Raw genomic sequence first — 12,844 nt, 5'->3', positions numbered from 1 at the left:
TATTTCTCACTAATCCCAAAGAGTCTTTATTTAGTTTACAGAATACTTTACAATTGTATAGCACTTTCTCTGGGTATAAAGTTAATATTGATTTAAAAGTGAAATTTTACCATTGTCAGGGTTTGACTATACTGCACTGGATGGTTTTTTTCTTTTAAGTGCTCACCCAGTGGTATTAAATATTTGGGTATACAAGTAGATTGCAATTTCAAGAATCTCTATAAACTTAATTAAGGCCAGTCTCTTAGGAAAAGTGGGAAGAGATTTAACTAATTGGATGGATCTACCCCTCACTTTACTGGGTAGAATAAATGCAGTTAAAATGAATATTTTGCCCAAATTTTTATACATGTTTCAATCTCTTCCAATTTCCATCTCTAAATCTTTTTTCACTACTTTTTAATGGATTGATTAGATCATTTATTTGGCACCGTAAAACTCAGAGGGTCAGCCTTGATAAATTGGCTTTAGATCACAACAAAGGAGGACTGAGGCTTCCCAATTTTAAAATGTATTATCGGGCAGCCCAATCCAGGTAATTAGCCCAGATGTTTACCAGTACCTCTTTTCCCTCTTGGCTTAATATGGAGAAATTTGAGATGAAAGAAGAATGCCCTACCAATTTATTGTATACATGGGATGATATACTGATCAAAGGAAAACCAGTAATCCAATGATTATTCATTCAGTTCAAACTTGGAATAAGCTGCGGTCACTGCTGGGACAGGCTAATTTTCTTTCTCCTAAAATACCTTTATGGGGAAACAATGCTCCCAATGTGTCATCAAAACACAAATTTTAGGATTTGGTTCGAAAAGGGAATTAAACATTTGGAGCATTGCTTTGATGGCATTTCGATGTCATTTGAACAGCTAAAGAAATGAGTAATAAAGAATTGTTTAGTTATCTGCAATTACGAGATTAAGGGTCAAATTAAAAAGTTATCCCAAGATGCCTGATTTGACAGGTATTGAGCGAATCTGTTATTCTGATAAACCACTGTATAAAACAATCTCTAGAATCTATGAAGCTCTGATCTCAAGTCAACCTTTAGATGATGCAGACAAATCCAAAAGTAGATGAGAGCAAGATTTGGGGATAAGAATTGATTGGGACCTATGGGGTCAATTATATAAAGACAGGGTTACTTCAACCTTGAATTCCAGATATAGATTAATTCAGTTTAATTTTTTACACCAACTTTATTACACTCCATCCAGATTGCATAAATTTAATAACAGTATTTCACCCCTTTGCTTCAGATGTGGTACAGAAGGAACATTTTTACGTTCTACCTGGTTGTGTCCGAAAGTGATGGAGTTTTGGGTGCAAGTATGTAACATTATATCACAAATCCATGGAAGTAATTTTCCAGTGGACCCAGAGGTGTATTTACTAGCTAATTTGACCAACTCCAGCCTCCGACATAGTCAAGCGATTAAGCTGACTGAAATGTTGTTAATAATAGCTAAGAAATGTATTGCACTAAAATGGAAAGCAGACATTGAGGTGCCGATTGGATTGTGGTTGTCGGAGGTGTGCAGTTGTGTACCGTTAGAAAAGATTACGTATTCTGAGGGGCAGGAGTGAATTATTTTCTAAAATCTGGGACCCATTTGTGAATTATTATATAAAAACAGTACCACATCATTTGATTTGGATAAGAGCTGATTTGTTAAACTGTCGTTTTATTTGTTAAATGTTACACTTGTGATATTTATATTGCAGCTCTCTTTTTTATGTGTTTGTCTGTTGTTTGTTGTTATGTTTGGAAAAGAATAAAAAAATTTTTTTTCAAAAAAACTAACAAAAAAGAAATGTTTCTCAAGCAGCAAATCAGCATATTAGTGATTTCTGAAGGATCATGTGATACTGAAGACTGGAGTAATGGCAGCAGAAAATTCAGCTTTAATATCACAGGAATAAATCACATTTTAAATTGTATTCCAGTTAAAAATTAATAAAAAAAATAAATATTACACACCATGACTGTTTTTACTGTATTTTTGATCAAATAAATGCAGCCTTGGTGAGCAGAAGAGACTTCTTTCAAAATATAGAACAGAAAACTAAAAATAAAATTTTGAATGGTAGTGTACAGATGGGTAATTTTGGTGGATGATGATCATGTTGAAGAAATCATGTCCCAGACATTCGGGGAGAATAATAATTCTGCATTTTCAGCACATTTCAATCTTTTTTTAGTGGTTCCAGCACGACGCTCCCACCACAGGCTAATGGAACACACAAGACACAAGCAGAGAGCAAGTCTGAAGGTAACAATTCTGCACTCAAGTCTTGACAGATGGAAAATAAATGTCATTCATCACCCAACTAGCTGAAATTACCAGCATTTCTGCGGTTTTGTTTTACTGGAAATTAAAATTTTTATGACTCAAGTCTAATTTATGTACTTGATGTTTAATATCTCATATAGCAGTTCATTTTTCTAAAACTATGATCTCATCCCTTTTGTGACGATACAAATCACACTGTCAGAACATGTTGTAATTCAAGAAAAGCAATGAGTTCATTGCTTGGGCTGGGGAAAAAAAAAAACTAAAATACTAAGATACTATGTGGTCATTCTCTCAGGGCTCTTGGATGAAATGCGGAGCACCTTGTCCTCGCCTGTCCTGGATTCTCCAAACAGCAGTGCTGACTTCACTCTGGACACCACAGGCGAGCTCACCGTTGAGGACGTCAAAGACTTCTTAATGTGAGTGTTCTTTTCTCATCTATTCTGAGCTATTAGAGTCGCATTTATTTGGCGTTCCCCTCAATGTTTTGCTTGTTTAGGACTGTGGATGAAGCTGAGAATAACTACAGGAACATGACTGAAGAGGATGGGAGGCCTCCTGGAATTCTCATCAACTGAGGCGAGCCGGCAGACAGCTGGAGGTGAGGAACATTTACAGCACAAGCAGGCACTATGGTCTGTTGAGAGTAGACAGTCAGGCACTGCCTCCTGTAACAAATCGCCTGAGGAAATGAGCATGGCGGGTATTTAATGTGTAGATCCATGCTAGAAATTTGTTTGCTAAAATATTTAGGATGTGCATTTTGTTTTGTTTGTGTATTTCATGTTGAGGAGGAACAAAAAGTACTGATGAAACCACATTACATTTATCAGTAGTGTGACAATGGTTCAGTTGTTTTTGAACAAGTAGCAGTGTAACGTATTATGTTGTTTTCTTGTCTTTTTTTCCCTTTTTTTTTGGTGAATTAAAAACGACATCTCTTACAATTTCAAGAAGAATTTACAAGACAATACAACCCCCCAAAATCTGAAGATTGACATCACAAAGAAAGAGAAAATCTGATATCTATACAGTAAACAACTTTACCATAAACTACAAAGATATGTTAGGGAAACATGCAGTATACACACAAAAAACATGTACTGTAAATACACAGGGAATTAAATCTTTAAAGACAGAAATGTAAAGAAATCTTGGGGTTTTTTTTTTTTTTTTTTTTTGCCAAGCAGACAAGAGGCTACTATTTTGTTTGTCTTGAATGAACTCTAAATTATTTTGAACCAAAAACACTGATTCATATCAGTCTTGGGAAGTCTGATTCATTGTAGTCAAGTGAATTGGTAAGTTTTTTTTTATTTTGTTTGAGCATAGTCTCAAATGAATCAGATTGTTTAATTAATGTACTTATTACAGATTCACTTATCCCTTAATTTACATGGTTTAGTACATGATTTGGTTCAATTCTGCTATTCAGCAGCATTGTTCTGTTTTCATGTCCGTTAGATTAAGGTGTTTTTTAAATTAGTTGTTTAATTTTTATTAGTGTATTAAAATACATTTTAGTTGCTGAGATTCTGTATTGTTTTGAGTCCAATGAAGCCTGCTTTGTTTGGGGAAAAAAAAGACCCCCGATAGTTTGTTTTAAGATACTGAAGTATGCATGTGTGTATAAGTTTGTTTTTTCCTTTTGAAATTAACTACTATCTAGTAGTATCTACTTTCTTAAAAAAAAAAAAAACTGTAGTTTAACTAGTTGGCTTACGTAGCTTGTAATACTAGATTTTCAAATAATTTAAAATGGCCTAGTAAACGATGGTTAAGGCAAACAGACAAAACAATGGTGCTTCCAGGCAGCTTGTGTTTAATTGCCAGACAATTCTTCCCTCACCTACTGCTTTGTGACTTTCTGGTTTGCTAATGACTGCAGTCAATTTACGCTTTACTTACTGGACAAGGTTTTTCATGCCGTGCTTGATGGAATGTACTCTTGTGCTTCCTGCAGTCCATATCCAGCAAGCTGACGCTCAGTAGGGCATCTGCCTCTTATCTTCAAGGCATTATTATCTGAACTGCTAATGTACAGAAAATTAAGAACAGACCGCACTTTTTTTTTCAGTGTTTTCATTTAGCCTTGGACATTTTACGTTGTTTATTTACTGGAAAGAAAGTACCTCTTAACTCCTTGTGGACATGTTTGGCAGTGCAGAATGGTTTTATTATAAAATCAAACGGTGTGTTTGGATGAGTACCTGTGATTTATATGTAATTGCATCAGTATTTAAGGCTTAATGCTTTTTTTTTTTTAGGAGCAGATATGGGTCTCATCAGCTGAACTCGTTACTTCTAATTGGATCTTGACAAAGCGTTTTGTGACTCTGGAAGTTGCACCAAACATCGTTCATGAAGTATTTACAATGGGAATGCTGCACTTTTCCCCCTGTGCCAAAAGACTGAATGATTCATTCTATTATCCTCTTTTCCTTCACCTTTCGTCCAGTTTTCTCTTTTTTCTCCAACAGCCATTGGTTCCTTTGAGGGGCCATAAAATGGTACATTTGAGAGGTGACTTTTAAAGGGAAAAAGCCAAGATGTTGCACAATGTCTGTATGCAGGTAGGGGGCCACTTGCATTGAGCCCATTAAGTTTTTCTTCTTCGTTTGTCTTTTAACATTCCTCTTTTGTCACGTCACCTCTCATCTCACTGTGTGCCATTAATTAGTTTATGCTAAATCAAATAAAAATTCCTAGATTTAGAATGCATAGCTGCTACAGTTCATGAATCTCTAAGAGTATTTTGGGGCGACCAACTGCACAACAGAAAATAACTATTCAAGCATAATTATGGGAAAAAAATATGAAGTGCCCTGCTCATTTATGAAGGTATATGAAATGTTTGCTTTTTTTTTCTTTTTTCTCCTCCTGACAGCCTTTTCAACAATATCTATGATACTGTGACGGTTTCTGACCTCAAATCAGGAGTCTATTGAAAAGTTCAAGTTATGGACCCTGTGGGTTTGATAGAGATATTTTCCTCTCATTCAGTCGTCTTTATTTTTAAATAATGTCCCTTAACCACTTGCCATTGTAAGTAATTCTGGCAGTTAACTGTGAAGTGTGTCATTTGAAGGAACATGGTGTGTAACGTTTGCGTATTCGCTGCAGTAATTCTAACCAGTTTTTGGCACAGTATTAACACGGTATGAAGGAGCTAATGACGTTTTCTATTTACACAGTATTCTTTAGAATAATTTTATATGGCTTATAAGGGTTGGTATTTTGTATTTTATAGATATTTCACTGGCATTTAGGTAACTAGGCATTTCTAACACTGCATTTTGTGGGGCAATTATCAACAGTTGTGTAGAATTACAAGAAATGACTATACTATAGGCATTATTGTAGCTAATCGAGGGAAAGCGTCATTGAGAGAATAGGACAAGTGTTGCACAGAGACATATTTGAGTAAGACACAACTGGCTCCTTGGGTCAGATAATGCAGATGTTAGTCAGTGTGCTTTTAGAAGTAAAGTATGACTTTTAAAGTGAAAGGCTGTATTTACATTGTAATTACAAAGAAAACTGCACATAAATACTTTGCTTGGTATTGATGCATTGTCACATTTTCTCCCTGCATTTTCTGTTCTTTGTTTCATTTGTCAAAGGGACCTCACTAATTGTAGTCGTTTAATTTTTGTTTGTACTTTTGCCTTACATAACCTTTATTTTCCAGCACCTATCCTGTGAACATGTATTTAATTTTTTTATTTTTCTTGTGTAGAATTTTAATTTGAGATCTAGCAATGCTAATGAAATCTTGAATGTTATTAAAGTATTTACTCCACATTTTATTGAGTTTTCAGTGTGGTCTGTACTCAAATTATTTAAATGCCACATTTCCTGGTATTGAATAGTATGAATATACTTCAATATATCTTGTAAGACATGGTTACAAAAAAAACAAAAACAAAACCATCATATATACTTGCAGATAGATGGTTATGACAACTTCGTTAAATGAGATTTAACTAGAAAAAAAGTTTGAAAATGACTTTCACGAAGTTGATTATACTAAGGTAAGACTTGACTTGCACAGTAAAACCTTTCCATCAAATTCAATTTAAGGCATTTCATTTGAAATGCTAATTTTCTTTATCATATTTGCACATGTAACAAACATTCAGTACATCTTTTAAATTGTACTGAAATTGAAACTGAAAAAAATCTGTTAAATCTCAATTAATGTAGCAATTAACGCACTTGTTCACTGAAATTTGGTAGTTGACAAATAACATGAACAAAGTTTGTTCTAATGTATATGGGAATCTTGTATCTTATTAGATGATTTAAATTTTTTACTCGTTACTCATCACAAGTTAAATTTTATGTATATCGCTGCAGTATATCAAATTATTAATGATCTTCAGTTAATATGGGATTGATAATCAGGATTACTAAAGACTGCATTCATGGTTCTACAGATGAACGTAAAGAAGCTTTAAAAGTGAGTCTGGAACACTGCTGTCATGTCAGCTGCCCATTTGTTTTATTAACCGTTATGAACCGTGATTCCTACATGCTGCATGAATTTCAAATATGCTAAACCGCAAAAGCCTAAAAAGGAGAATTCTTTAAACATGACCACAACATCTTGAAAAATAGTACTCTTTTATTAGAAAACAAAGTGCTGCTAATCACATTTAACCTAAATATCAAGCAGTAGAAATACGACAAAGAATGTACAAAGATCAAAATGATTTTTTCTGTTGTGAGAACATTCTATACATTATACTATTGCATCATATCCTCCTCCTCATCATCGTCGTCGTCAAAGTACCGCTCCTCTGCATCATAGTTTACAATATCCAGGTTATCATAATCTGGATTCTCATCCACTTCACTGCAATGAAAATATCAGTCATTGTTACTGTAATTAAGCTATATTAATATTTTAATATTACGATAAGATCATGTAAGAACTAAAATATGGGCAATCAGCTCTCAATAGTTCAATAAATAGCAACAACTGATTTGAAGAGAAATACATCCTGGTAATGCAATATTCATATTTTATATTCAAAATATGAGCAAGCACTATGATTTGACCTGTAGTTGAAGTCATCTTTGCCATCCAGGAAGCGCTGATGCATTTGACTGAGGAACTCCTCTCTCAGCATGGCTTTCTCTTCTGCATTCGGCTCCCACGCTGGCTGTCTGGGCTCGTCACTTTCTAAAACACACATGAACACTTTCATCCATAAAGAAATGAACTGGAATCTCAGTCATGAGTCAGTCAATGGGATCTCGCACCTTTCTCATCAGACTCCTCCACTGCACACTGCTCTCTCTCCTGTTCCTCCTCCATGCGGTTCTGGATCAGTTTCTCCTGGTAGGAGTTGATTAGCAGGTCCGCAAGTCCCCCCGGGCCGTTCCTCATGGCCTCCTCTGAACGCTGCAGGATCTCCTCTTCGCTGAGGTACTGTCCGATGTACTGCTCATAGAGCAGCGGATCTCGCACACGCATCTGCTCCTCGCTGAAGTACTGGCCCTCTGCCGAGAGATAAAGTTGCTAAGACAAAAGTATCAAAGTGCTATTCTTGCAAGTGGCAGAGGAGTTATTTTATGGATTTTCTTGCCTTGCTTTTTTCAGTTTTATTAATACAGGTTTTTTTTTTACGTGCTTACACACATTTTCAAAACTTTACACACACATCCAAGAATTGGATGATGCAAAATGCCTCACATCTCAAAATATCACAAACGCATCTCAAAAGCAAACATTTGCAAACACCTTTGCCATAATATGAATTCCTGTTATATTTTTGTGTTACATAGAGAAATGTGTGTTGGGTTTTGTAAAAAGTGTTTTATGAAATGGAAAATCAGTCAAAGGCTGAGAATTAGCACATGGTTGTGCAGATTTGGTGTGTGGTTCTGCTGTTTTGAGTGTCAGGTTTCAGAAATTGTGTGACAAGTAAAGATTTCGTGTGTGTAAGCAGTTGAATTTTTTTTTATTTAACAAGGACACATTATATTAAAAGTGAGAGTAAAGACATTTATAATGTCAGATATTAGATGTTTCTATTCATCAAAGAATACTGAAGAAAATGTATCACATTCCCACAAAAATATAAAGCATCACACCTGTGTTCAACATTGATAATAATAATAATAAATGTTTCTCGAGCATCAAATCAGCATATTAAAATGATTTCTGAAGGATCATGTGACACTGAAGACTGGAGTAATGATACTGAAAATTCAGTTTTGATCACAGGAATAAATTAAATTTTTAAAACGTATTTAAACGCAAAACAGTTATTTTAAAATAATATTTCACAATATTACTGTTTTTTGTAATATTTTTCATCAAAATGCAGCCTTGGTGAGCATAAGAGACTTCTTTCAACAACATTAAAAAAAACCTTACTCTAAACTTTTGAACAGTAATGTATCTTTTAATTTGTTATTTTTACCAGTTCTTTTTTTACTGAATGAAATATATGACTTGAATAAATTAATCAACATTTCTCCAGGTTCATCCACAATCTTGAACTTTTTTTCTTGTTAAAATGCATTTTGAGACTGCCTTCTCCGTGAGCAATGCTGCTTTAGAATTTGGCCAAAATGAAGTATTTTAACAAGCAGTGTCATTTTGTAACTTTCTGGAGGCTGTGCCCTCCGGAGGTCACACTTGTCGGTTGCATACACCATTGAGCGGTCTCAAAAAAAAAAAAAAAAAGTTAACGGAAATGAAATTGATTGTTATTCCTTTTGAGGTGTAAAATACTCTTAATTTCTTTCTTATTCTGCAATCTAACAGTTACTCAATAATGCATGCAGTCGACAAATGCAACCTCCAGAACAGGCTATCTCTGAAATCCGACACAGCCATGTTCTAACAATCATAAAGTACATATTCAATATTCACCAGCTTGTGCCAGTCTAATGAAGGACGTATGAACTATGCCGGTACATGGAAGTTGGCCAATCTGTAAATAAGTAAGGTCATTTATACATAACAGCCTTTAAGTTCAAGAAAAAAAAAACTATTTAGAAGCTCAACAGGTGACAAAATGATTTGAAAAACACCAGATTAACATTCCAGCTGGTGTTTGACAAACAAACACACTGAGCTTACCCTTCTGAAGAGCACGGAGAGCTGCATAACGATGGTTACGGACCCGTTTCCGGTCGGCTGTGCTGGATGCCCGTCTCTGAATCTCTTTGCAGTAATACTGCGCTCTGCAGTCACTGCTCAGATGTGAGAAAGCCTCTATGTGCTCTGGCTTCAGATGGGCCTGATAGCGCTCCAGTAATACCAAGGGCTTGGATTTGTACTTATCCATTAAAACCTCCTTCTTCTCCTCCAGAGTTAAATCTGGCTCTCCCAGCTGCTGGCTTTTCACTGGACTCCCACTGGCTGCTACAGCCGCGATCATTGAGCTGAGACAGCTGGATGGCTCCTCCTGAGGAAAACAAGCAAGCACCGCATGGTTAGACTCATGTACAGAATTATACTGCATGAACACAGGTGACACCTTACCTTTTGATTTGGAGAGCTGCTTGTTGTGTTGTGGGCCTCCTTGACTTCTGTCTCAGGAGCAGGACATCTGTCTTGAGCAGCAGGTTCATTGCAGTTGTCAGATGTGTTAGGTTTAGGGCATGGCTCGATTTCTCCCCACATTGCTGTCTTCTGCTTCACAGAGCAGTGCCAACAGAGATTCAAGAGGTTAGTATCATTTGGTAATTGTACAAAATGACTAGATATTATCTACACCTAGAGGGGAAAGCTAGCATTTTGTCTTTACAGTCACTTTTCTTTCACTCTCTATTTCTTTAAGTTGTGATGAAAGTTTGATTTTAAGGAAGAGGTGGAGTTTAAGCAGACTGAATGACTGGAAAAGCATTCATTCATCACCAGAGAAAAGTCTGTCATTTCACTGACAGGTTGAGACATCTGGACTACAAAAATCCACTTTGCAATAAGATCAATAACAAGCTTTTAGAAAGGGGAATTTCCATTTAATGAAAAGTTTTAATTTTACTTAATAAATAATGTTCTAGTTGTGTATGTACCCATCACTTTTTTTATTATTATTATTCAAAAAATAATTCCTCATTTACAAGCAAATGTTTCTCTTTTTACCACGTAATCTAATGTTTGTTTTACTTGGACTATCTTGAACATTGCACCCTGTTTAAGTACGTAGTAAAAAATTAAAATGTAGTCACGTAGCTTGAGTTGGCACAATGCTATTTGTCTGATAGCATGTATCAAACCTTGCAAAACTGTACTTTTCATTAGGCATGAATTTCATAAACGAAACGTCCCTACTGTGGATGTCAATGAGCTGAACACATCTCACCTGTAACGTTACATGTGCAGAGTCTGTCCATCTCTGTCTTGTCCCACAGCTGCTCATGCTTTCACCCTCCTGGGGTTTGAGACATGGCTCGATTTCTCCCCACATTTACTTCAGATGGAAGTTTTAAGCGCTTAATTGCTGTTGATAGATCACCCTGACGTTTCTGTCTGTCGTTGTTTTATTCTATTAAAAAATACCAACGTTAATCATACTAAAAGTGTAACTTACTGTATGACAGCAGTAACACGTTACTATTCTTGGCTAAATTTGTAGTAGTATGATATATGGCAGACACTCGCACCACTAATTTCACATTAGACCTTTTTTAGTCCTGTATTTAAAACAACAACTCAGAATAATAATAAGAAGAACGGCGTTCTGTGACGTCAGTGCAGCCACACTATTCGTTCCGTGTGGAACACTTTCAATGCAAACCGATAGTTCCGTTTATTCCAAAGTGTGTCCAGTAGATGGCGACATACGCCAACACTCCGCTTTTAATACTGCTGCTGCGTTCGACCAATCAGAAACCTAAGCAAAATTACAGCGACACAGTCAGATGAATAATCGTTTTAAAATTAGCTGCATCTTGCAGGATTTTAGGAGTAATCTTTTTTAATCACCCAGTCAGGTAAGTAGAGAATAGCACATCAAAAAACAAAAAACAAAAAAACAATAACATTTGCCGCCAAAATTTCCAGTGTTGCTGATAATAAATATGTGGTAACTTGGTTATCTCATATTCTTTTATCATAATTTAAAAATACTTAAGTAAGATAAGCAGCGGATTTCAGTCACCTTACTCAGCGCTTTAGTCTGGTTTTAGAAGTCTTTTTGGACGAGGTTTATGAGACTTTAATACTTTTTATCCGATGTTATGCTTGATTTACAGTACCTTGCCTTACTTTTCCGTCGACGACTGGAGAGTAACGGTGCAAATAAATTATTCAAAGCATACAGATTTGAATGGAGTGAGTGAATCACAAAGCGGTCCATAATATCTGCAGACAGCTTTCGGTTATACTGTTCGCATTCTCATTCATTTTAATGGCAGTTGCTCGGCTGGTGCAGGATCCCCAGAAGTCTACCTAATCCATAATCTGCCATCTTTAATCATGGGCAGGGGTGTCATTATGGTTTCTGGACCCCTTGAATGTTGACTTGGGCCCCTCTCCCTCGTTGGGCCCTTAGAATCGTCCTAACCTATAGTCCTAACCTTCCTCCCCATTATGATGTCCCTGATCATGGGCACATCCAGTATCAGTAACCTCAGACATAAATACCATAACAACAACAACAACAACAATAATAATAATAATGACTAAACCCGTTATTTGTGACTATCCTAAAATATGAAAGACAGCAGACAGGGTATGTTAATTTCAGATGGGTACTCTACTTTAATATGAAATATTTGCAGTCTGCAAAATGTTGCTTACATCCATTTTACATGTAATGTAAAATGTAATGTGTTCATGAATTTTTTTTATTGTATAGATGCATTTTGCCAGATGGTGTAGTTACTACATTTGCATCTACGTCTGGGATCCTGACAGTGTCTGCAATGCATACAGGTGAAATGTGGGAGTCAACAGTTCCTTTACTATGATCAGATCCACTGGTTGAGTCATGATGTAAGGAATACTGCTTTTGAGTCGAATTCTCTACTTGTTTCAGTTGAGAATATGATCTCAACAGCTGTTTATGAGCACTATTTATTCATATCACACATTTAAGCTACTTTATATGCTATAGTTCATAGGTTCACGGTTTCCTGCATGGACACCATTTTCACCATTCAAAAAAGATGAATCTCTGTCTAGCCATCTGAGATTTCGGTATGGAGATAAAGTTTAGAATAGTGTAATTTAAGCTAAACTATTTTAAAGCTGGTGGGTCTGAACTGGCTCTGCTTTTGATCTTATCGTTGCTTGTTTGCCCTTCGTTAAAAACAAAAGACAAATGACATCCCTCAGCTTAGATTGTGTAGAAAGGTAATACAATGTAAAAAATACGATTGTATATAGCTTTTCAAACACTTCTTCTTTATCAGCCAAGTCATATCAAAACCAAAATAATAATAATAATTTCAAACAGTTTGCATTACATAAAGAAGTCCTAGTTGCAATAATGAGAGAAAAGGACAGAGAAACGACTGTCGTCATGAAAGCGTGAGGAAAATGCTTTGATTATTTATTGAAGGGTTAAGGACATTAG

General features: G+C 35.8%; 2 protein-coding genes across 3 annotated transcripts in view; one reads left to right on the top strand and one right to left on the bottom strand.

The window, feature by feature from the left end:
- Window positions 1-6,108, top strand: part of LOC306853656 (lethal(2) giant larvae protein homolog 1-like) — a 45,753-nt gene extending 39,645 nt beyond the window's left edge. Inside the window, exons 20-23 of the mRNA XM_079391222.1 lie at window positions 2,206-2,276; window positions 2,596-2,719; window positions 2,800-2,901; window positions 4,568-6,108. Of these exons, the coding sequence (XP_079247348.1) occupies window positions 2,206-2,276; window positions 2,596-2,719; window positions 2,800-2,878 (274 nt within the window). The 3' untranslated portion in view covers window positions 2,879-2,901; window positions 4,568-6,108. The remainder of the gene's footprint in view (window positions 1-2,205; window positions 2,277-2,595; window positions 2,720-2,799; window positions 2,902-4,567) is intronic.
- A 650-nt stretch (window positions 6,109-6,758) lies between these two features.
- On the bottom strand, window positions 6,759-11,040 carry LOC306853731 (coiled-coil domain-containing protein 97-like). Of its 2 annotated transcripts, none has more exons than XM_079391362.1 (6): window positions 10,628-11,029; window positions 9,805-9,957; window positions 9,400-9,727; window positions 7,569-7,808; window positions 7,365-7,488; window positions 6,759-7,158 (listed from the first exon to the last, which is right to left on the bottom strand). In XM_079391362.1, exons 1-6 carry the CDS (start codon window positions 10,730-10,732, stop codon window positions 7,050-7,052), a joined length of 1,059 nt encoding a protein of 352 aa, XP_079247488.1. In that variant the 5' UTR covers window positions 10,733-11,029; the 3' UTR covers window positions 6,759-7,049. The 2 variants fall into 2 exon arrangements, with proteins under 2 accessions (XP_079247488.1, XP_079247489.1); XM_079391363.1 differs by having other exon boundaries at window positions 6,760-7,158; window positions 9,805-9,954; window positions 10,628-11,040.
- Window positions 11,041-12,844: the final 1,804 nt, after the last annotated feature.

The sequence above is a fragment of the Barbus barbus genome, assembly GCF_936440315.1.
Source record: "Barbus barbus genome assembly, chromosome: 3".
In the NCBI taxonomy this organism is placed as follows: Eukaryota; Metazoa; Chordata; class Actinopteri; order Cypriniformes; family Cyprinidae; genus Barbus; species Barbus barbus.
Note: the sequence above shows the minus strand (reverse complement) of the source record. Positions and strands in the feature narration are given on the sequence as shown.